The sequence below is a fragment of the Macaca nemestrina genome, chromosome 2, assembly GCF_043159975.1.
Source record: "Macaca nemestrina isolate mMacNem1 chromosome 2, mMacNem.hap1, whole genome shotgun sequence".
NCBI lineage: Eukaryota > Metazoa > Chordata > Mammalia > Primates > Cercopithecidae > Macaca > Macaca nemestrina.
This window is the reverse complement of record NC_092126.1, coordinates 183,891,909-183,918,089: the sequence shown is the minus strand read 5'-3', so window position 1 is coordinate 183,918,089 and position 26,181 is coordinate 183,891,909. Positions and strand designations below refer to the sequence as shown.

General features: G+C 40.1%; 1 protein-coding gene across 5 annotated transcripts in view; it reads left to right on the top strand.

Moving 5' to 3' along the window:
- LOC105477469 (collagen type VIII alpha 1 chain) overlaps positions 1-25,322 on the top strand; it is a 150,299-nt gene extending 124,977 nt beyond the window's left edge. For 3 of the 5 annotated variants that reach the window (XM_011733975.3, XM_011733972.3, XM_011733973.3), the window contains 2 exons: positions 16,731-17,061; positions 20,280-25,322. In XM_011733975.3, the coding sequence (XP_011732277.1) occupies positions 16,734-17,061; positions 20,280-22,189 (2,238 nt within the window). In that variant the 5' untranslated portion in view covers positions 16,731-16,733 and the 3' untranslated portion in view covers positions 22,190-25,322. The remainder of the gene's footprint in view (positions 1-16,730; positions 17,062-20,279) is intronic. The other 2 variants (XM_011733974.3, XM_011733976.3) reach the window with 2 other exon arrangements.
- The last annotated feature ends 859 nt before the right edge of the window (positions 25,323-26,181 follow it).

The following is a 26,181-nucleotide window of genomic DNA, read 5'->3' as shown; positions in this document are numbered from 1 at the left end:
TGTGCACCTGTATAAGGCCAGGTACTCATTCAAAAGCTATTTATGTTTGCTATGCAATGTCTTCCATTTGCATTCCTTGCAAGTCTTGTTCAGACTGATGTTAAAATAAGTTTGTTTTTTATGGATACACATCAAGGATTGGAGAGCAGAAAAAGCCTGATCACATGCTGGGAGATGGAGAGGAGCCAACACGAGATTGTAAAAATGTTGGCAACTATTACCTAAGCCCAACATGTGTGTTGGGCTGTTCATATCCAGCCCAACACACGTGAACAGTTAAATGTTTCCCTGTTACTCATTTCAGAGATTGAAACTGACACAGGGAAGGAGTCTGAGCAGTGAACTCCTCAGCCAGGCAAACCCTCTAGACTGTGAGTCATTCCAGGACAGGAGCCTCATTCTCCACTCATTAGTGAGTCTCCAGCACTTGTTGTGTCTCAGCACTTGCTAAGTACTGAAAAAGGTGATCAATGAATTAATTAATGAGTGAAAGCATTTCTCTGCATTCCTCTAGTCTGAGACCTCCAATCTTCAAGTCGAGCACTGGAATGGATCTGGAGGTTGTTGAGCAAACCAAAGTAAATGGCCAAGCAATGTTTATTAGGGAACATATATGGAGGAAGAAACAGTAGTGGGTGTGAGGATCCCTTGTTACGTTGGCACATTCCTGGCTAGGGTCATACCCAACGATCCAGCAGGCCTGAAAGTCAGACGCCACGAGAAGGCTCCTGCCCCGTGGATTGTAAAGCATTTAAACTATATGATTAGAGAAGCATCAGCCCTTCCCCTGATGTGATCAGGAATAAACTACTGATATGACATAGCAGAACCTGGACTCCAGTCTCTCCTGGCCACTCATCAATCATGGTTAAAGAAAGCACCAAGCTGTCTGGTGTTCTCTCACCTGGCATATGAGAACCAAGTCTTATAACTCTAGCTATCTAACGTGGCAGGATTTGCCCCATCCATGTGCATGTTTGGGAAGCACAAGACCCTCCTCTGGCATGATGTGGGAAAACAGGGCTGGGGTCCAAGCCTTGCTAATGACCAGGACTGTTCGTCTTCTGTGTAAACTGTAACCAGTTTCCATGGAGCTTTGGTGGAGGACAATTCCTTTCCTGGGAGGCCAGGCTGCAGGAGATTCCTCTTGAATACATTAACTCTTGTCTCTAAGTGGTGATGTGATAGACACAAATTAATCATGCCATGATGGCCACTCTCTCTTCCCAGAAACTGTGAGAGAGGCTTTGTGATGAGGCTAGGCTTCTCTAGGGTTCCTGTTACATTGTACCTCCATGTTATTCTCTACCCATTCCCAGCAAGGGTAATCCACCTATACCTCCCAGACTGTCCCAGGCCCAATACTTATAAATTTCCTGAGTCCCAGTTCCTTGGGCCATGTTCTCCATTATAGATCAATCGTCTGTCATATAAATCTTTGGACTGTGGGTAAGTCACTTAGCTTCTGTAGGCTTCTGGTGTTTCTGCTGCAAGATAGTCATAAAATCTGGCTATTGAGGAAAAGAGCCCTCCAAAAGAGGCACTACCGTCTAGTGGACTATTTTCATTTATTCCTTATTTTGTTTGCTTACAATTCTGGAACTTTAATACATTCTGGAACTTTAATAGAAATTTCAGGCACACAGCAGACCTATGGAGGAGGTATTTTGAGTTTTAATGCCACCCTACTTATATCACATTGGCATTTCCTTCTTGCTTTACAAGAAGTTGGTCCCTGAACCAGTGAGAAGGAAGATGATTTTGATTCAGTGTCCCACTGTGGCCTCTGAAGGACATTAGTCTTTACTGTGCTTCAAGTTCAAAGTGATCTGAAGAGATTGTAGGCACCAGATGGGACTCAGAAACCTGGGAAAGGGCAAAGAATCAGGGAAGCCACAGGAAAAAGAGAAAGGGGGAAAAAATAGAAAGTCTGATAAGGAAAGGAAGAAGGACTGGTTTCTTTGTATTTTTTTTTTCACGTCTGTCTTTGCCTTGGATTGACATTGAGGCAGAAGTGACCTTTAAGTTGTGCCTGAATCCTCTACAGCTCCTAGCATGGCAGTTCAAAATGTCTGTTGAATGGGACAAACAAGAAATCTAAAGTGGTGTGTGGTCATGAGCTCAGGGGAATGGGTCATGAACACTGCCCCAAACTTCACTGAATGTCCCCTGGTTAGTTTCACTTTGTAAGCAAATAAAATAAGGAATAAATGAAAATGTTACCAGAAAGGGGTACCAATCCAGATCCCAAGAGAGGTTTCTTGGATCTCACACAAGAAAGAATTTGAGGAAAACCCATAAAGTGAAATCAAGTTTATTAAGAAAGTAAAGGAATAAAAGAATGGCTACTCCATAGGCAGAGCAGCAGCTTGGGCTGCTGCACTAAGAATACTTACAATTATTTCTTGATTCTATTAAACAAGGGGTGGATTTGTGAGTTTTCTGGGGAAGGGGTGGGCAATTTCCAGAACTGAGGGTTCCTCCCTCTTTTAGACCATATAGTGTAACTTTCTGAAATTGCCATGGCATTTGTAAACTGTCATGGTGCTTGTGGGAGTGTCCTCTATCATGCTAATGCATTATAACTAGCATACAACAAGCAGAGAGGAGGGCCAGAGGGCACTTTCGTCACCATCTTGGTTTTAGTGGATTTTGGCCAGCTTCTTCATCACAACTTGTTTTATCAGCAAGGTCTTTGTGACCTGTATCTTGTGCCAGCCTCCTATCTCATTCTTTGACTAAGAATGCCTTAACCTCCTGGGAATGCAGCCCAGTAGGTCTCAGCCTTATTTTACCCAGCCCCTATTCAAGATGGAGTTGCTCTGGTTTGAACGCCTTTGAGAAAAATACTCCATTAGAGAGTAATGCTTGTCCTGCTGGAATCTTTTCCTCAATACCCAGATTCTATTACTGTCTTAGAGCAGAGAAGCCACAAACCTACAGAAGCTGAATCACAGAGGCTGGTGGCGAGCTCAGGACAGACACCACATTTCCCAGCTCCCAGAGTTAGAACTGTGAGATTCAGATGAATGAACAAAATATAAAAGACGGGGAAAGTAAAATAAATTGCAGACTGCACAAAGTTGGAATGGAATCATGACAACCAATCCTTAATCTGTTTGCTATTAGGGTGGAGAACAAGATTGCATTCTGTTCCTCTGGAATTCAGACACACTTTCTGATATTTAAAGGAATACAAGGAAAGCTCACACAGGCTGAGCTGGGTCTCTTTATAGTGTAAATATCTTTCCAATGGGAAAAAAAATTACTGAAAGATGGTAAGTTTGTCTTCTGACAATATTTCCCAGACGTTTTTCTAGTGTTAACAAAGCTCTCTTGGAGTGTCACTATTTCTGAGGAGTGGTAACTTTAAAGCAAAAGGAAGGAAAATTTCAATAAGAACCAAACTGCCCCGATTCTCCCTTTATTTTTAAACAGAACCATCAAAGGGCAGCTAACGGAAATATACTTAAGTGGCATTAATTCATCCTTAAGAGAACTCTCAAAGAGTTTTATTGCTACGTAAGGGAAAGCTATAAACCAGCAGGAGTGGAAAGCAAAGAAAATAAGTCTGGGGAGACATCTTGTGTAAGAAAGTGAGCAGGTGGTCAATAATGTATCCTTGGCTGGTTTCCACAGCAAGGAGACAGAAATTCATGGCAAGGATGTGGCCCACAAAACAGACCATCACAGAGAAAAGAATTATGAAACTTTGCAAAATGCTGTTGAAGAGTTCACTTGAATATGAAATAATAAAATGCTCATCTCCTCTCCTTTTTATCAATACCCATCCCATTTCATGTTAATACTCGACTCCAACCTACTGCCTGACTATGTCCAATCCCTGGCATGATTAAAGACAACAACAACAAAAATAACTAAGATAGGCAGGACCAACGACAGTGAGGTTTTAGACCTAAAAGTAACATTGGGGTCAGTTAGTCTAACAATCTTGGTTTTACAAACAAGGAAATGGGTCTTAGAGGTTACTTTTGTAGAGAGAAAGAGAACTTCAGAGGTTTTTCCTTGCAATGAGAAGTCTTAAATTGCATATTCAGACTGGAGATTTAGAAAAATGCCTCTATGATCCTGTCATTCAGCTCAAGCTAAGCCTAAGACATTTATCATAGGTATAAAGAGAATCTTACAAGTATCCTGAAAATGAGTAAAAGTTATCACTGATCTCAAGAATATTTTACCATCGGTCAACCCTTCATCATTCTTTACAGGGCTTTTAAAATAAAAAAATAGCATTCTTTATTAATTTCTAAGAAAGAATGGCTATAATGTAGGATTTTCCATTCTTGTAAGCTGGCAGGAGACCTCAGGACATAAAATCAGGAGAGTGAAAATGAAAACAGTAAGCAGGGGGAAGAGTAACATTGATCCAGTGTTCAGGTGCTCTCTCAGCCATCACGCTATGAAGATGGTACTTCAACATTTAGAAAAGGGGTAGGCAGGATGAAAATGGTGCCATTTGACAAGGATTTGTCAAGACTACTTTGTGCACAGTTACGAACTAAGTGCAAAGAGAATTCCCAAAGATAAAGGTTTGATTCTGTTCCCCCAGACACTTGAGTGAGCTGTTACATGGCATGTCTTTCCCCAAACTAGCTTCTAGAATTTATCACCAAGAATTGGTTTTTCAAAATAAAATGCATTACAGATTTGCTTCACTTAGGGGGAAATTAACCTTCTGTATTTCAACAAATGCCTATGGCTAAATATTGTTTGAGATTTATTTGGCATTTTGGACGTGAGGATACTACTTTTCACTGTGTATAAAAAGAAGTATATACTGAATTGAGTCTGTGTTTTTTCATACACAAAATTATGTAAAGGTCTATGAGTAAGGAATGAATCTTTTAGACATAACTCTTTAAATATGGTAAACAATAAATAAATGTTTGTTGTAGCAATATTATTATTGAAGTCCCCCAAAACAGTGTGGAAAGATAAAGCTAGAAAAGTGATTGTAAGCTGATGATTTTGCTGACCTAAAGGTTTATATATATATTACTTGTGGATTTTACTTCCTTCAGCAGTAAAAGATAGCCTACTTTCTGTAGTCGCTCCCACAAAGACAACCTGCTGCTATCACCTGGCAGAAATGTCTTCAGTTCTCTGAATTTCAAAGCCAAAGCCCTTTGCAGTTAATACAAAGAAGGCTCCCCAGAGTGACCAGTTTTTCTGGGGGAAAGGGAGTAAGAAGAGATCCAGCCTTTCAACTAGTGTTTGCATGTGGCAAACAGGAGGGAGACACACTGCACTGAAATGGGCAAGCTGACACAATATTTGTTACTTACTTATTAGAAACTATCTTTACCTTGCCTTTCTTCAGACAAAGAGAACTTCAGAGATTTTTCCTTGCAATGGGAAGTCTTAAATTGCATACTCAGACTGGGGATTTAGAAAAATGCCTCCACGATCCTGTCATTCAGCTCAAGCTAAGCCTAAGACCTTTAACATAGATATAAATAGAATCTTAAAAGCATCCTGAAAATGAGTAAAAGTTATCATTGATCTCAAGAACATTGAGCCAGGGGACAATCGGTCAGCCTAGTTTTCCAAACAGGTCTGAAACAATGTAAAAACAAAAACTATTACCTTACAAATTCTTCAAGATGATACCGCAGTGAAGCAAAGTGTCATGGAACGTGTGCTCAAGATCCCATCTGTTATTACCACTGATCCTCCTCCACCACCACCACCGTTTTCTTTTTCTTAATTTAAATAATAGCTAACACTTATAAAGTGCTTACTATATTAGACACTGTTGTAAGCACTTTACTTGTATTAATTCCCTTAATCTTCTCAACAACCTCATAAGACAGGTAATGTTATCATCAGCAGCAATTTATCAAAAAGAAACCAAGGCACAGACAGGTTAAGTAACTTGCTTAAGATTACACAGCTAATAAGTGATGGAATCAGGATTTAATTCAGGCAGTTTAGCTCAAACTTTCTGCTCTTGCTAACTTCGTTGCAAACTCTAGTCAGCCAACTAGACTCATTCATGCCCCTCGCTACTTCCTCTAGGCACTGGGCTTCTACAACCCCCCACTCCCCATCTAATTCACTCCCTTCATTTTACAGTTTAGTAAAAGGAGGCCCTGAAAGGTTTACAAGGATATCATGACAGAGAAGTTTACAGAGAAGACTCCAAGTCTCCCATATCCAGCTCAGTGCTCTACTCACACTCTAAGTCCTAAGAAATAACATTTGTGATCCATGTTTATCAATGAAATTCCATATGTTCTTGTAAGTTCTGGTGCCTTGTAATGAGTTTTGCTCATAAAAAGAAAAGTCCTTTACACTCTCAGCGTCCTTAACTAATATATCCTGAAGACCTGGCATCTGTTACATAATACTCTGCCCTTTCCTTTCTACACTTCCATTTTTCTTTGAAAAATGTTCAGTGGATTAACTGTGAAAACCTTATGATTTTTCCTCCCAGACACCACATCCATCTCTCTATCCCTCAAAATAAATTCCACCCCTTAAATAAATGGAACTTCCAATACCAAGATAGCTGTGGTTTGGTTGCTCTCCAAGCTTTGCCTTTGTTCAAAGGGCAGGATGTTACCACGCAGGCTAATTATCTAGATGGAGCTGTGGTTGAAAAGTAGTGGATTTTAGAGACTGCCCTCTCTGTGGATGATGATTTATCACAATTGAATATTTTAGGCTTAGCCCCAGGTTTAGAACTAAATTTTTTTCAATTTAAATTCATTGTTGGGAGCAGTCCTGTGGAATGATTTCTGCTACTCTTGAACCATGCAACAAGGAAAGAACAAATCCGCATTTTCACTGACCAAGAAATTGTCAAGATTTTTTAGCTCTTTTATAATTCAGAAATTGTGGACTAAATTATTGCAACTTTAGTAGGACTGCCATTCTGACTGAATGGTGTCTTTGTGTGTGGTGGTGGGTGAGGGGGTAGGAGGAACCAATTTTAGAAAACATTGAATAATTATTTTTATTTTCCAAGTCCTATTGATATGATTTAATGTTCTCCCCATGTAAGATAGAAATCTTATGGCTTAACTTTTAATATCAAGTCATTCAGGGTTATATGATTCAAAATAACCCTAGCTAAATAAAACTTCAACAATATGACCCCCAAGAAATGTATTATAAAATTTATATTTTATATAACACATTATAGTTGTTTGCTCTAAATAAATATTTTTACGATGTCCAGTTTAATGGATTACATTAGATGAAATTTCCCCACACATCTCTCCCTTGCAAAAGGCCTGAAAACACTTATTTTATATTGTGTTGGTTACACAAACTGTACTAGTGCAGAGAAAGCAGAAAGCTGTCCATGTAAATAACAGTGTTCCGCAGTCTTTCTAGAGCCATACCAAGAAGGAACTCACCTTGCCGTGTATCGCCAGGTCCCTGGAATGGCAAGAACCTTATTCTTGCAGAGCCCTCACAATCCCCTACTTTACTGTAGAGCTGCCTCTGGATGTTAGATCTTCCATTTTTCTTACAAAATTTTTGTTACTCCTAAAGCATGACTATGTCACACTCATTAACTACCCATTTCCCCTTTCCGATATGCATACTTTGTATTTGTCATTCTTATGACTGGAAGCTTACATCAATATTTGCTGAATGACTGCAGGAATTTTTGAGCACACACATTGTAGGAAGTTTTTATCTTTCATAGCCACTTTTTAAAGGTTTCTCAGTAAGTTCCACATTTGTATTGAACCTTTGAATGTGGTAAGAAAAAAAAAGTCATGTATTATTATTATTATTGTCCCTAAATCGTGTTTCTTATTTTCCCCTTTGGTTTCTGGACAAATAGCTTATTTGACCAGAGGAATATTTACGGGGGATAGGGGGTGTACAAACTCTCCATCCTTATTCCATACCCAACTGTAAGAAGAAAGAGTGCAATATTGAAAAGTAACTGTAAGTATGAGATTGATCTAACTTTCTGACATACAAAGGCTTGAGTGCCTAAGTTGGAGGTGGGGTCTTGCTCTGTCGCCCAGGCTAGAGTGCAGTGGTGCAATCTCTGCTCACTGCAACCTCCACCTCCTGGGTTCAAGCAATTCTCCTGCCTCAGCCTCCCGAGTAGCTGGGATTACAGGCATGCGCCACCATGCCTGGCTAATTTTTGTATTTTTAGTAGAGACGGGGTTTTGCCATGTTGGCCTGGTTGATCTCGAACTCCTGACCTCAGGTGATCCGCCCGCCTTGGTCTCCCAAAGTGCTAGGATTACAGGCATGAGCCACTGTGCTCAGCCCCTAAAATTATTTATTTGTAAAGTGTGGATATGTTCTTCACATTCACAGTTACAAGAAAACTTTAGAAGTAGAAGGGACCTCAAAGTCATATAGCCAATGTTCTCATTCTGCAAATGAGGGAATTGATGCCCAGTCAGGATAGGTGACTTACTTGGGTCAGAACTAAAACTTAGGTATTTTCTGCTCTGAAAACAATGATGCTTTCATATTATGGAAAGAAAAAACTATATATTCTACTTCAGAATTTCTTTTTTAGGGATTTTCTCAAGTGTTTTATAAACTATTTAGCAGCCAACATTATTCCAGTTAGAGAAACAAAAAAATTAACTGCAAACTTCAAATATGTGAGCTATTATTTTAAGAAAAATATTCTCCAGATGTTTCCCAACTCCTTTGAGAATGGAAAAAAGGCAATGAGCTTACAGTTCAGCAGAAGAGATTCAGATTAGATATTAGGAAATCTAATGTGAAATCCTACAATTGGTTACTAGGGAATATTGTAAAATCTCCTCTGGAGAACCTTTGGAATGTGGTGATTGGCCATTCATTTCAGAGGCATTATGTGTGTGGCTCCTTTCTAGAGCTGGGGGCACAACCTAATTGACTTCTCAAGTTTTGTTGGTCCCATGAGGTCATTATCTGACTATAGCTAGTACATGGGGGTAATTGGCTACTCTCAATTACAGTATTCAGGATTTGTTAGTGAAGCATATAATTTAGGCTGTTTTACATTTATAGCCATCCTGGTAGATGTAAATGAGCAGAATGACCAAAACCAGTGAATGTTTATTTGATGGTCTTGCCCACTGCCTCCATGTGATTGATTGACCAGAATCTGACAGGCTTATTTATTTGGGCTCTCTATTAGTCCATTTTCACACTGCTATAAAGAACTACCCGAGACTGGGTAATAAAGAAAGGGGGTTTAATTGACTCACAGTTCCGCATGACTGGGGAGGCCTCAAGAAACTTATAATCATGATGGAAGGAGAAGGAGAAGCAAGAACTTTCTTCACAAGGTAGCAGGAGAGAGAGAGAGAGAGCGTGCTCCCAAGGTGTGGGGGTTGGGGGGAACTGCCAAACACTTTTAAACCATCAGATCTCATGAGAACTCACCATCATGAGAATAGCACAGGGTAAACCACTCCCATGATCCAATCACCTCCCACTAGGTTCCTCCTTTGACATGTGGGGATTACAATTTGAGATGAGATTTGGGTGGGGCCACAGAGCCAAACCCTATCAGGCTCCATCTCAGCATATTTACCTTGCCAGTGGCTTTGTGACTTAATTAACATTTTAAGCTTGTATTCCTAGTCAGAAAAGCAAAGAGTAAGGAAGCCTAAGAGCTTGTCTTATGTAACAGAAGAATTCCTTATTTCACGCAAAAAGAGGGCCTTGATATTTGGAGGACAAGATGGAGAAAACTGACAGTACAGTTAGATGGATCTGTACCTTGTAAAACAAAGCTGGAACTTTGTCAGCTAATATATTGGATGGCAGCTCCTACAAGTAATTAAATAACAGTTTTCAATTTTTGACTTGGAATGTAACAGGAATAACTGTATACAGTCTTGAATTTCAGTAAAATAATCAATCATATAAATACAGGATGGGGACATTATCAGTTAGAAACTGAAATGTCAAAAAAGACCTAAGAAATGGATATGGGATTAATGATATAATGTATTTGAAGTACAGTTATGTGTCATTTAACAATGGGAATATGTTCTGAGAGATGCACCATTAACTGATTTTGTCATTGTACAAACATCATGGAGTGTACTTACACAAACCTAGATGGTACCACTTGCTACATATCTAGGCTATGTGGCATAGCCTATTACTCCTAGGCTACAAACCTATATAGCATGTTACTGTACTGAATACTGTAGGCAACTGTAACACAATGGTAAGCATTTGTGTATCTAAATATATCTAAACATAGAAAAGATAATGCATTGCACCACACACAGTATGATAGCTAAGACCTCACTAGGCGACAGGAATTTTTCAGCTCCATTATATTCTTATGGGGCCACTGGCATAAATAGGGTCCTTTGCTGACTTAAGCGTCATTATGCACCTCATGATTATATAGTACCTGGGACTTTTTTTCAGTAAATAAAAAAAAATGTTGAGATAATGCTGAGTTACTTACCTGAGGGTGATTGATCAATATAGTTAAAGAGTTGTTAATATCTCTAATACTAATCAGTTTTGCAACAAAGGTACATATCCTTTATCAGATGACCCTAAGGTGGGCTTATTTGAAAATGATCTTAGCACGATAATAAAAGGTCATGTGCCCATCTTTTATCTTATGGCCAAGTTTTGGGATTCATTTTCTCAACATGCCCTCCTTTCCTCCACCACTTATAGTAAGCTACATGTGCGCCTCCATATATGAATCAAAAAGGTAAGTCTCTCTAAAAGTTGCTTAGACAATTTAAAAAGCAACAAAACTGTACAAGATAATGAGCTGCTTTTTAAATGTTCCCATCATTATTAATATCCAAGTTAAAAAACAGAAGGACTTTCTATCAACAACCTCTGTAGGCAGAATTTTAAATGGGGAGTAAAGCTGAATTCGATACTTTTGAAAGCACCCCTATCAACACACTAAGAATCTGTATTGTGAGGATCCATCAGTAAATACTGAGAAGTCAAATTCTTCTTGGCCTCAGAAAGCTTACAATCATATTTAGTCTAATGGACAAAAAACAACAAGAAAAAAAAGTAAGCCTGGTTATAATCACATCTGACTTTGTATTTAACTTTAGGAGAATAATGATGATGGAGAAGTTGGGAAGCTTTCACAGAAGAGGCAGGAATAGAGTTGGTCTGAAGGAAAGAAGGTGTGATAGGCTAAGTTGTGTCCCCCAGAACGCATATGTTGAACCCCAAGTACCTCAGAATGTAAGCGTATTTGAAAATAGGGCCTTTAAAGAGGAAATTAAGTTAAAATGAGGTCACTAGGATCACTAGGATGACCTTATTTACCAGTGTGGCTGGTAAATAAGAAGAGGCAAGTAGGACAGAGACATATGGAGAAAAGACTGTGAAGACGCAGGGAGGTGACTGCCGTCTACAAGCCAAGGAGAGAGGCTCCAGCAGAATCCAACTCTGCCAATATTTTGACCTTGAACTTCAATGTCTGTAGAACTGTGAGAAAATTAATTTCTATTGAGCCACCCAGTCTGAGATACTTTGTTATGACAACCATAGAAAACTAATGGTAGGACTGAAATCTACAGAGAAATAAAAGGAAAATAATTATCTTCCAGGAAAAAAGAATATGGTAAAGAAAGAATTCAAAATGAGGTCAGGCATGGATGAAGAACATACTTTTGAAATGAGTCTATATTAGTGAAAGGTACCTTCAACTAACATTGTAGTAAATAGGACCCTCCTTTTTTCCCCATACGTTGTTTTAAGAGAGATAAATTTCTCAGCCTTCACATATGTATCCAAAATTTACTTCCTCAGATGTCGTTCCCTACCATTCTTTCCAAAACATTGGAGTGCTTCCACTCCATCATTCTTGATCCCTTTACCCTGCTGCTATACACTGAATGTTTATGTCCCCAAATTCATATGTTAAAATATGACCCCCACAAAGTGATGATATTAGGAGGTGGGGCCTATGGGAGATGATTAGATCATGAGTGCAAAGTCCTCATGAATAGAATTTGTGCTTTTATAAAAGACACTCCAGAGAGTTCCCTTGCCCCTTTTATCACATAAGGACACAGCAAAACGGTGTCATCTATGAACCAGAAAGTGGGTTCTCACTAGACACCCAATCTGCTGGCACCTTGACCTTGAACTTCCTAGACTCATGAACCCTAAGAAATTGCTGTTCTTTATAAGCCTACAGTATTTTTGCTATAGCAGCCCTAATAACTAAGACACCCACAATTGCTTTTTCACAGCACTCAAATCTGAAATTATAAAATTTATTTTTAACGTTTATCACCTATCTGTCCACACTAGAATGTGAGTTCAATAAGATAAGACCTCCACTCTCTAATTCACCACTGTATCTCTAATACTCAGAACATTTCCTAACAATTTGTAAGTGTTCAATAGGTATAGCTAATGAATGAATTGCCCTGAGAAATACAATCAAGAGAGAATTTTCTTTGAGAGGCATGGAAAAAACAGGAAGGCAATTCTGGTGAACACTGGAAGAGGATTCTGCCTGACCTTCCCTTCCTTTAGGGTGGCAAATCTGAGGCTCTTGAGAGACTACAAATCTTGTACAAGTAGGAGGCACAGAGGACCAGCCCAGGAGCTGATTAGAGAGGCTTGTACACACCACACACAACAGAGACACACATAGGCTGGGTGCAGTGGCTCACACCTGTAATCCCAGCATTTTGGGAGGCCAAGGCAGGTGGATCACGAGGTCAGGAGATGGAGACCATCCTGGCTAACACGGTGAAACCCCATCTCTACTAAAAATACAAAAAATTAGCCGGGCGTGGTGGTGGGCGCCTGTAGTCCCAGCTATGGGAGGCTGAGGCAGGAGAATGGCGTGAACCTGTGAGGCAGAGCTTGCAGTGAGCGGAGATCGCTCCACTGCACTCCAGCCTGGGCGACAGAGCGAGACTCTGTCTCAAAAAAACAAAATCAAAAACAACAAACAGACACACACACACATACACAAAGACATGCTGTGTTAGCCTATGTGAAAGGGAAAGTTGTATTCAAGGCAAGGACCAACAGATTAAATGTTTAAACATTCTTCTGTATAGTAAGCCAAAATATCATAAGGATAAATGTACAAATAGTATGCTGAGGAGCATCCAAAATAATATATCTATCACATTATTCTGTTAATATATATATCACATTATTCTGTTATATACATTACAGGTCATGTGAGGAATCTGAAACTCTCTGAAGCCCTGCCCAAATGTAGGAAGCCATTTAGCGCTGTTCAAGATGTCTAAGATTGGTAATTCTTGACACATGAATGAATGACTGCCTCGGTTCAGCTGTTCTTTTTCTAAATCATTTTTAACAAGTACATTTAATGGCCATTACTGTTTTATTCATGTTAGGTTATCATTATTGCAGTTAACCTCACATTTACTTTGCTACTATCCTTCTCTGAAAATGTTTGACATTTTAGTTGGTTTTGATTTGTCTTTCTGGTCACACTCCATTAATAAAAACTTAAATATGAATAGTCCTTTTCAGCTTACAAAGAATTCATATTATCATTTGTACCTCTGAACAGCTTTGAGGGATAGACAGAGATTATAATTTCTATTTTATAGGTAAGAAAATTGAGGCTTAGTTAAGATAAGGGACTTGTCCAAGGTCATAGGCATGAAGAATGGCAGAGTCAAAACTTAAATACAAGTCTTTTGACTTATTTGACAGTGCTTTTGTCATATGACATGACACCCATCACTAAGCCAGCCTGGCTGGCAAAGATTCAATGTTTACATATGTTTAGATATGCTTATGTTCAAGAACACAAACACACACACACACCCAGCTGTCAAACAAATAGAAATCAAAGAAAATATTAAGGAGAACTCACAATATTATTGTGCTCCACATTCCCAGAAAGAGAGGCATGAAAACCCACTATCACGATTTCTTCCCAGCAAAAATTTGCAGGTTCCTTCTTTCTCGCCAGGTGTTTGTATAAAGTTACCCAAATTTGATGTTCTTTTCAGTGATTTGGGAGAACCATCACACCACTTTGACCACCAAAAATATCCTCAGGGACAGGAGAAAAATTAGTAGGAATAAGTAAAGCGGTAAATTCTAACGAGGGCCCTTACATAAATATTCAAGTTAAAACTGAACAAAGTTTATTTAGATAAAGAGCCAGAGAAATGGCAGATGGCAGACCTAAGGAGCTGGTTTAGAGGAGAGAAAGGCCAAGCCTATGAGAGGAAATAATTCAACTGGTATTCTTCCAGGCATTTCATCTCCTTCCAGTTTTCCAGTATTTCATTAGATTGTCCTGGTTTAAAGATTGTTAAGTATAATCCAACACATCCACTGAATTGATGGAAGGGTGAAGGGCCAAACATGCTAGCTTATTATTACAGACTTTACCACAAGTCTGGGGTTCAATAACCAAATTCATTCATCCCCAAAAGTAGAATTAAGCACCAGCTTATACATTACCAGATATTACCACACATTTCTGGTATGGACTAACACTTTCAGATCTCTAGTAACTGTCTTGCAGACATTGAATGTTAGAGCTAAACAAGACTTAAGAGAACCTCCAAGTCTTATTTTAATAAATGAAGAACTTAAAGAAATCTGTTTAGATACACATAACCAGACAAGAAATAAGTACTGATCTTTGAGTGAAAAAAGCAAAAAATAGAAGTGTGTATAGTATACTGCAACTTATGTTTGAAAGGGGTGTATATTATATGTGCATATCCACAGACTATCTGAAAAATATGAGGAAAAATTGTTGCTTCAAATATAAGGGATTTTAGATACTGGAGAACAGAAGTAGGAGGAAAATTTACTTTTTGCTAGATATCCTTTGCCACTCAATAACAGTTTACACATCTGTCACCCCTACTAAGAGTACAAGCTCCTTGTTGGTAAGGCCCACTGACCATATTATATTCATCTTAGTATTCCCAAATGGGCCTAGCAACTGTTTCTTCATTTTTTCAGAGGAAAAATGATTAGTTAGTATATTTAGAAAAATTGTAAAGCATTGAACTTTGTGATAGGGATTCATTTTAAGTATTTTCTTAGGTGCTTTTTATTAACCAATCTTTTTGTGGGCTGTTTACACTCTTGGCATTACCCTTGAATAGGATATTGCAAAATCAACGCACATTTTCTAAGAAGTGGAAAACTATGATCCAGAATTAAGTAAGACAAACGCAAAGAAAACAACTCCTGTGAGAATGGAAATTGAATTATTTATAGACAGAAGTTTTTTCAAAGTTTTCCAGAAGACACTTACATTAAAAATTGTGAGAAACTTGCCACTTCTCTCTCTCTCTAGCATTATGATGACATGCCCCTTAAGATTCAAATTTTCATTAAGTCCCTTAATAAAGTGTGAGCATGTAATGGGTGTATGCCCAGTGTTAGTACTACAGGGGACGGGGCTGGGCAGGCAGAATATTGAACAGACCTAAGTGTGTACCACACTGGCCCTCTAGTGTGCGTTTGCCAACAATGCACTTATCTGGCTGTCTGGTTTTAGGCCTAGGGCGTTTCCAAACACAGGTCTTTTCAAGCTGGTTTTTATAAACAGATAAGCCCCATTTATATTAATTCTGTTTACTGCCAATTTGTAAAGAGTGCTATTAATGGGCTTAGAAACAGCATATTCTTATCAATAGTTAAACATCTCCCTCGTATTTATACAACTAATTTGCTTCGTAAACTCCTTTCTTTCATAAAAGGACAAAGATAGACTTTAATGGTCCAATTAACCAATTTCTAAACCAATGAATTCATAGTATTTAAATACAAGAAATAAAGGTGCATAATTATGATAGTGATTTTTAAAACATTTCATACTGTCACATGAAGAAGCATTTTTCTCTTCAATTCAGAAGACTTCCGCAGTCTTTGTTGCAGTTTGCTCTTTACATTTACACTTGTTTGAGACTACATCAAAGCAGCCCTCATCTGGCAGATGAAAAACCTCTACTGTAGCATAAAGCCTATAAATTATTAACTGTTTCCATTTAGAATTTAATTTTGGCACTTACTAACAAAGCCTAACTTGCCACCAGTTTTGCCTCCTTTTATCAGAATGTATTCTGTTAGGATTAGATTTCATGCAAATGTAGACTGCCCAAACTAACAGTGGCTTAAAGAAGATAGAACTTCACTTCTCTCTTGGGTAAACAAAGTCCAGATTTAAGGATTGGTACGGCATCTTGTATTCAACCAGGACTGAGGTTTCTTCTAGCTTATTTTGTCATCCTCCATGCACTGCATTCACCTCATGGTCCAAGATGTGTGGTCTGCTTCCAGCAATATATCAGCAATCCAGCAAGAAGGAAGGAGGAAGGGGAAGACATGCCCACTCCTTTTTAGGATTCTTCCTGGAAGGTACACCCATGACAACTACACACAATTGGCCAGAATGGCTGAAATGGCCCTGCCTGGCTGAAATGTCTTCATTCTGGGCTGCTCAACTCCCAGGTGAAGATGGGAAAACAGGGGAAGAAAGGCAGAATCGATATGAGGGACAACCAGTAGTCTCTCCCATAGTCTGTGTTCCCACCAATTGCCTTTGTTTGACAGATTCCACTCTGCTCTATTTTTCACTTGTTTGTTTTCTATAGAAAGGTAGCATTTTCCTTTTCATTTGCCTTCTATCATGAAGTTCTGATGTTAAAGACTGTTTCCCTTTTATTCCCCGCTTCTATCTCTAAATAAACTTAAGTCACCTGGCCTTGCAGAGTTTCACCAAGTTGGTGCATTGGTTCCTCCCACAGGTGATGGCTGTGCTGCCTGGCCCTCTGCAGCTGCTGGGAGTGCTGCTTACCATTTCCCTGAGCTCCATCAGGCTCATTCAGGCTGGTGCCTACTATGGGATCAAGCCGCTGCCACCTCAAATTCCTCCTCAGATGCCACCACAAATTCCACAATACCAGCCCCTGGGTCAACAAGTACCTCACATACCTTTGGCCAAAGATGGCCTTGCCATGGGCAAGGAGATGCCCCACTTGCAGTATGGCAAAGAGTATCCGCACCTACCCCAATATATGAAGGAGATTCAACCGGCGCCAAGAATGGGCAAGGAAGCAGTACCCAAGAAAGGCAAAGGTAATATCACACTCCCAGGCTGTTATAAAACAACAGCTTTCCCAACCTCTAAATTATGGGATCAGAGGGGGAAGATCTATTTGAGAAACTTTAGTTTTAGAATTTGTTATTGGCATTTTTAAAATGCCTACTGTGTTCTAAACCATATTCTTGAAAAGTTCAAACCTTAAAGATACAGATAAGATTACCATTTATGTTTTGCTTTATTATTTTAAATAGCATCAGATGAAATAAAATATGTTAAATCACAAATAGTCTATCCTCTTATTATTTTATTTATTCAAACATTCAGCAACTTTCTATAGGGAGCACCTATTTGTGTCAGGCTCTGGGCCAGATGCTGGGAGCTAAAGCAGTGAAAACAAAGAAAGGTGACAAGTCAGTCTTCTGAACTAAGAGAACAATGTTGTAAGGACCTGCTGTGTTAAAAGTCACATGAAAGCATTTTGCGAACAAAGTATTAGATAAGTGCAAGTGTTTTTAATACTACTCTAATTACATATGTCAATCAATAGATCAACAGAAGGAAACTAAGAGTACAGACTACATCTAGGGATGACACCTGAAAATCTCTCCTGTTGCTTTCTTGACATATTTATTTAGCACCTACAAAATGCCCCTCAGTGTGATAGACACTGGACAATAAATTCATTTCGTTTGTCTGGAGTTCTCAGAAACCTAGCATTTGCTGCATCAGAGGAGCAATTACCTTTGAGGAAGTGGAGCCAGTCCCACTAGTCCCTACAATGGCAGGAAGCTCCACCTCTGGAGAACTACTGGATTTGGAACTTAGAGGCCTAGATGCCTGGATGCTAGAAATGAAAGAGACCTATTCATTTGACCTTTCTGAGCCTATTTTTCTTCATTTGTAAAATAAGATTGTTGATACAATCAGTGACATACATGCTAAGCAAAGTGCTGAGTAAATGCTAAAGCACCATAGGAAACTGGAGTTACTACAACTGCTCATTCAACAAATCCTCAGTAAGAACAGAGTGTGTTCCAGGCACTGTGCTAGACACCAGGGATTCCTGATTCATCTCTCCTACTCTTCCCCAAATAACTCAATACAGTTAACTACACAATTCACTGGTTAGAAATAGCATGCCTGAATAGTACTATAATCATATCTATTCACATAAAGAAAGTATTACTGACTTTCTACTCTTTAGGAGCTCGTACTATACTTAGAAGATTATCTCAGACATTTCTTTTCCTTCCTTTATTGAATGGCTTGCCTGGCCTTTGGCACTTCTTGTACTTACTCTGATGGGTACTCATATTTTAAAAGAATATGAATTCTCTGTTTGTATTTTATTCCCAGACAGTAAGTCAGTGAAAAGTACAATGGTCAGGATTAAGGTGCTACTAGTGACATAAGCATTATGCCAAGAAGATACTGGGACCATACATTTCATTTCTCCATGTTATCCATTAGTCCCAGCAGCATGGGAGATCCAGAGTTGTGTTTCTCTGAAAGGCACAGCATGTTCATTCTAACGGCATGTGCTGTGTATTTCAATAACAATTTGAGAAACAGTGACACCTTTCACATTTAATCTTGTAGTGTGGCTATCTTATTCTTATTCTTGTGTGTAGACAGGCAAGCAGAGATGCTCATGGCTTAAGGGACCCAGTCACAATCTCACGCCAAGACCAGAAAGATAAGCAGAGCTTCTTGCTCCTAAACCAAGCTCTCGACTTCATCCATACTGTTTTATCATTCTAAAATATCTTAGCTCTCCTACTTAAAAGCCAGATTTGCATATGAGAAAGTATTTGTTAAATTAATGAACTAATATTTGAGGCTTAGGAAATCCCATAGCACATTGAAGAAATTAAGCAAATCTACTGATTCTAAAGGTAAGATGTTACTGAACCACACACAAAATAAAATAACTCTATTCTTTCCTTTTATATTCCACATCATACTGTATTTAAGCATAAGAGGAAATATTTTGACCATAAATTATTATATTTAAAAACTTTGCCAGGCACAGAAAGAAAAATCCTGCATATTCTCACTTAAATGTGGAATCTAAAACAATCAAACTCATAGAAACCCAGAGGAGAACGGTGGTTACCAGAGGCCTTGGGGTAGGGTAGGAGGGAGAGAATGGAGAGATGATGATGAAAGGTTTAAAGCCTCAGTTAGGCAGGAGAAATAAGTTGTTTTTTGGATATCTATTGCATAGCATAGTGAGTATAGTTAATAATAATGTATTACACCCTTCAAAATCACTGACAGAGTAAATTTCAAATTTCTCACCAGATAAAAATAAGTATTTGAAGTGATAGATATATTTAGCTTGATTTAATTACTCCACATTGTATTCATGACTCACAGTATCACTTTGTGATACTATATATCACATAGTATCACCCCATAAATAAAATACAACTATAATTTGGATAATGACTCCAATGTTGTTTAAAATACACACACACACACACACACACAGAACAAATGAGATGAAAATATATATACATGTTAAGTGGTTATCTCTGAGTAGTGGGCTTATAGGCAAATTTGATTTTTCTTTATACATCTTTGAATCTTCCAAATTCACTATAATAAACACACCATAGTATCTCCAAGTTTTATACTTGGAAAAATGTTTCCTCATTACTTTTTAGCTTCTTTACTTAACCAATGCTGATACAAGCAGCTTCACGTATCAGTTATCAAAAAAATACCTCAAATACATAAAAAAAAAATTGTCAGCTTGATTTTTCTTTCTTATTTATTTTTTTCTTTTTGGAGACGGAGTTTCGCTTTTTCACCTAGGCTGGACTGCAGTGGTGCAATCTCGGCTCACTGCAACCTCTGCCTCCTGGGTTCAAGTGATTCTCCTGCCTCAGCCTCCCAAGTAGCTAGGACTACAGGCACATGTCACCACACCCAGCTAATTTTTGTATTTTTAGTAGAGATGGGGTTTTGCCATGTTGGCCAAGCTGGTCTCGAACTCCTGACTTCAGGTGATGCACCTGCCTGGGCCTCCCAAAGCTATAGGATTACAGGCATGAGCCACCACACCCAGACTGATTTTTAAGTTCTAGAAGATGAGCATATTATTCCTAGTCTTTCCTCTTGGTAAGTATTAGGCAAATGTGTCAGAAATAAATAATGGTTGTCAGTACTTCATTGATGCGAGAGACAATCTACTAATCAATCTCTCTCTCTCCTCCCATACCCCTTCTCTCTCTTCTCTTCCCAGTAGAAATACCATTAGCCAGTTTACGAGGGGAACAAGGTCCCCGTGGAGAGCCTGGCCCAAGAGGACCACCTGGGCCCCCTGGTTTGCCAGGTCATGGGATACCTGGAATTAAAGGAAAACCAGGGCCACAGGGATATCCAGGAGTTGGAAAGCCAGGTATGCCTGGAATGCCAGGGAAGCCAGGAGCCATGGGCATGCCTGGGGCAAAAGGAGAAATTGGACAGAAAGGGGAAATTGGGCCTATGGGGATCCCAGGACCACAAGGACCTCCAGGGCCTCACGGACTTCCTGGCATTGGGAAGCCAGGTGGGCCAGGGTTACCAGGGCAACCAGGACCAAAGGGTGATCGAGGACCCAAAGGACTACCAGGACCTCAAGGCCTTCGGGGTCCTAAAGGAGACAAGGGCTTCGGGATGCCAGGTGCACCAGGTGTAAAGGGCCCTCCAGGGATGCATGGCCCTCCCGGCCCTGTTGGACTGCCAGGAGTGGGCAAACCAGGAGTGACAGGCTTCCCTGGACCCCAGGGCCCCCTGGGAAAGCCAGGGGCTCCAGGAGAACCTGGGCCACAAGGCCCTATTGGGGTACCAGGGGTTCAAGGACCTCCTGGGATACCTGGAGTTGGAAAGCCAGGCCAGGATGGGATCCCGGGCCAGCCAGGATTTCCAGGTGGCAAAGGGGAGCAAGGACTGCCAGGGTTACCAGGACCTCCAGGCCTTCCAGGGATTGGGAAACCAGGCTTCCCAGGACCCAAAGGTGACCGGGGCATGGGAGGTGTTCCTGGGGCTCTTGGACCAAGAGGGGAGAAAGGACCAATAGGTGCCCCAGGAATAGGGGGTCCTCCAGGCGAGCCAGGCCTGCCTGGAATCCCAGGTCCTATGGGCCCTCCAGGTGCTATTGGTTTTCCTGGACTCAAAGGAGAAGGTGGGATTGTAGGGCCACAGGGGCCACCAGGTCCCAAGGGTGAGCCAGGGCTTCAAGGCTTCCCAGGAAAGCCAGGTTTCCTTGGCGAAGTAGGGCCTCCTGGCATGAGGGGTTTGCCAGGTCCCATAGGGCCCAAGGGGGAAGCTGGGCTCAAAGGTGTGCCAGGACTCCCTGGTGTTCCAGGGCTTCTCGGACCTAAGGGAGAGCCAGGAATCCCAGGGGATCAGGGTTTACAGGGCCCCCCAGGTATCCCAGGGATTGGGGGCCCTAGTGGCCCCATTGGACCACCTGGGATTCCAGGCCCCAAAGGGGAGCCTGGCCTCCCAGGGCCCCCTGGGTTCCCTGGTGTAGGGAAACCCGGAGTGGCAGGACTTCATGGCCCCCCAGGGAAGCCTGGTGCTCTTGGTCCTCAAGGCCAGCCTGGCCTTCCAGGACCCCCAGGCCCTCCAGGACCCCCAGGACCCCCAGCCTTGATGCCCCCTACACCACCACCCCAGGGAGAGTATCTGCCAGATATGGGGCTGGGAATTGATGGCGTGAAACCCCCCCATGCCTACGGGGCTAAGAAAGGCAAGAACGGAGGGCCAGCCTACGAGATGCCTGCATTTACCGCCGAGCTAACCGCACCTTTCCCACCGGTGGGGGCCCCAGTGAAGTTTGACAAACTGCTCTATAACGGCAGACAGAACTACAACCCGCAGACGGGCATCTTCACCTGTGAGGTCCCTGGTGTCTACTACTTTGCATACCACGTTCACTGCAAGGGGGGCAACGTGTGGGTTGCTCTATTCAAGAACAACGAGCCCGTGATGTACACGTATGACGAGTACAAAAAGGGCTTCCTGGACCAGGCGTCTGGGAGTGCAGTGCTGCTGCTCAGGCCCGGAGACCGGGTGTTCCTCCAGATGCCCTCAGAACAGGCTGCAGGACTGTATGCCGGGCAGTATGTCCACTCCTCCTTTTCAGGATATTTATTGTATCCCATGTAAAAAAAAAGAAAAGAAAAGAAAAGAAAGAGATTTTATAGAAGAAAAGAAAATGATGCACCAAAAAATCCAAATGAAAAACGTAATTGCTTCAAAACATTTATATAGTTGGAAAGTTATATTTAAGTGAAAATTTGGACCATCGTGTACAAATAAAAACTAAGATGCATGTTTAATACTCCACACAGCAGCCTGTAATTGAGAATGATGGAATAGATTTATGTATCAAGTACTGACACTTGGTTGTACCCACTGGAATCATATTAGCTGTTATATGTTATATGCTTCCACAATAACCTGCTTATTCAGATCAGTCAAAATATATCAGTATGAAAGATCATAGCTAATGAAAGGCACTCACTCATATTGTTTACTTTAAAATATTTATAAATATGCCTTAAAGAAATATCAACGATAACAATTACATACCGTATTTACTTGCTTAATTTCCTCTGTATTTGTGTAGATACCTTGACATGGAATGTATGGTGGGGAGACCTGTAGTGTTACCGCCCCAGTGGGAGGGGGCCCTGGGGACCCTGGTAATGCTTTAGTCAAAGGGATATCTCTCTCATATCAGAGGCTGTGTCTTTTAGTAACAGCAGTCCTCATCAGAATTGTGTGTCTGTTGTCTCTAAAAGAATGGGTGAACCAATCGGCCATTGTGAATTTACTCAGTGCCTTCTCTGTACCTAGCACTGGGTAAAACACTTTCGTGGAGCATTAGACAGTAACCCTCAAGGAGCTAGAGAACCAGACGGGAGACATGAGCAGTAATTAACTCACCAGAGTTTCTATTTCATCTTTTTTTTTTTCTGTGACTTATTTTTCTATTTTCTTTCCTCCATGTAATTTTCACTATGGCCCAACTAATATAAACACCTGGAAATTACAAGGAAAAAAACTCTTCCTCCAATTGAACTTTCCAAATTTGTGGAATATTTATTTGTAATAGCAGTTATCAGTTATGCTTATATAGCATTAAAAATTCTCCTCCTTTGACCACACACACAACCACAGTGTGGTTCTAATCATGGAGATATCAGTAATTTTTAGTAACTGTGAATTTTGAAGACATATCTCTGTTTAGTATGTATGCAAATTGATGTATAATCTGAGGTTCCAAAGTCAATTTTTTTTTTTTTTTTTTTGAGATTCACTCTGTCACCCAGGCTGGAGTACAGTAGCACGATATTGGCTTACCACAACCTCCACCTCCTGGGTTCAAGCAATTGTCCTGTCTCAGCCTCCCGAGTACTGGGACTACAGTCTTGCGCCACCATGCCTGGCTAATTTTTGCATATTTAGTAAAGATGGGTTTTCGCCATGTTGGCCAGGCTGGTCTCGAACTCCTGGCCTCAAGTGATTCACCTGCCTCAGCCTTCCAAAGTGCTGGGATTGCAGGCGTGAGCCACCGCACCCAGTCAAAGTCAATTTTCAAAATCCAAGCCATACTTCATTGGTGAGGGGGGAGTTTCAGAATTACACAGAAAAATTAATGTTTGAAAAAAATTAATTCTGAAATTTTGAATTTAAAAACGGATGTGCTACTTCCGGGTATAGGAAGTAAAATTATAGGAAAAGAACTGTTTCTTTAGAAGCGGACTGTAGAAGGGCAATGTAGAATGTCAAAGGGCATCAAGAGCCTGTATTTTTAATGTCATCCTGTACTCGGCACAAATCAAAGGCCAATACAAGTCTAAAAAAGAGAAATAAATATTTTTCCAGGTTTTTGCCTGGGCACATACTGCTTTGGGCATCCTAATCTGATCTCAAAACACCGAAAACCCATTTTGAGCTTGCTATTAGCCTGCTGCTGACTCTATTAGTCACTTGGAGCAATAATGTGGGGTGATGGTGGTGGAATCTTATATCTTTTTGTCAAAAATAAAACCGTGAGTTAAGGGGATAGATATAGATGGAAAAATACACAAATAAATACGGTATGAAAACACATAGAAATGTGTCTTTGTCAAATCTGAATCATTATTACCATCACAAAAATCCTTCTCTTGGCCAATATCTCATTTCCCTATACAGTATACAAGCACCATTTCTTCTCAATTTTTAAGAAGAGAAATAAGTCCATTACCACAGGGGTTCTTAGTCACTACTAATTATACAACAATCTTTTCCCAACAAAAGATGACCTCCACAACCTTTGTTTTCAAAGCAGACAGCATTTATGTGGCCAAATATCCTTTGGGTTGTTCTTGAGGATACTGGTTTTGGGCTGATGACTATGGGGGAAACATGGATCCACTGGGCTCCTTCTGCTAAACAGCCACATTGAAATGGTTTAAAAGCAAGTCAGATGAGGTGATTTGTAAAACTGTATTTATCTGTACATGTATGGGCTTTTAATTCCCACCAAGCAAGAGAGAAAGTATCTTTTTAGTTAAAACCAAATTTCACTTTTCAAAATATCTTCCAACTTATTTATTGGTTGTTACTCAATTGCCTATATATGTGTGTGTGTGTGTGTGTGTGTGTGTCTGCATGTGCATGTGTGTGTATGTGTATTATCAGACATAGGTTTCTAACTTTTAGACAGAAGAGGAGCAACATCTATGCCAAATACTGTGCATTCTACAATGGTGCTAATCTCAGACCTAAATGATACTCCATTTAATTTAAAAAAGAGTTTTAAATAATTATCTATGTGCCTGTATTTCCCTTTTGAGTGCTGCACAACATGTAAACATATTAGTATAAAAGCAGATGAAACAACCACATGTTCTGAAGTCTAGGGATTGTGCTATAATCCCTATTTAGTTCAAAATTAACCAGGATTCTTCCATGTGAAATGGACCAAACTCATATTATTGTTATGTAAATACAGAGTTTTAATGCAGTATGACATCCCACAGGGGAGAAGAATGTCTGTAGTGGGTGACTGGTATCAAATATTTTACAGAATACAATGAACGGTGAACAGACTGGTAACTTGTTTGAGTTTCCATGACAGATTTGAGACTTGTCAATAGCAAATCATTTCTGTATTTAAATTTTTGTACTGATTTCAAAACCATCATTAAATATCTTTAAAAGTGTGTTTCTCATCTTGCTCATATCATTCAGTTGACGCTGAACCTCACAAGCATTTTTAAATTCCTACTCTTATGAATTAGCTGCTGAAATAGAGACCTAAAATAAGCATAGCTTACATGGAACAATTTATTCCTCTTTGACATAAGAGCTCCTAGGATAAGCAGTCTAGGACTCACATGGTAGTTCCAATCAGGGCCCCAGGCTCCTTCTATCTTATTGCTCTTCTACCTCAAGGCTGTTGCCCTCATCTCCATGGTCCAGGATACTAACCATCAGTCACATTCTATCCCCAGGGAGGATGAACAAAGCAGGAAGGACAGGATACGCTTTTTGCTTTAAAGAACTCAACCTCGTAGCTGCTTGGATCACTCTCTCCCATATCCCTTGGCTCCAAATTTAGTCACATGACCACAAGAGGCTGTAAGGAAGTGTGGGAAATTGAATAGTCTATGTAACCATATGCCCAGCTAAAAATCAGGGGTTCTATTTTTAGTAGTATGGGAGAAGAGAGAATCCAAATTAGGGAATAATTAGCTGCTGCATCTGCCACTTATTACAAAAGAAAAAATGGCCATGGACTTCTCTTTTCCCGTAAGAGACCAATCTTCAAATACTCCATTCTATTTCACTCTGCCACAAAAATAAGCCAAATATTTTGAGGGGAGATAGTGGTGAGTGGAGCTAAAGGGAAGAAGCAGACCTGTTTGAAGAGCCTAAGGGTCTTAGTAAGACCCTGAGAAGAATTATTTTGTGATGACTTACCAATCCCAGAATGATCATAACTTACCACGTCTAAAATATTACAAAGGGATTATTCAAATCATTCAATAAGCAAGTATGTACCACCAGTCTATGGCTGGTTAACTTACTTGTTTAAACCATCAGGCTACAACTTCCATTCCCATATAGCCCAGTTAGTTTGGTTTTATTTCATAGCCAAATAC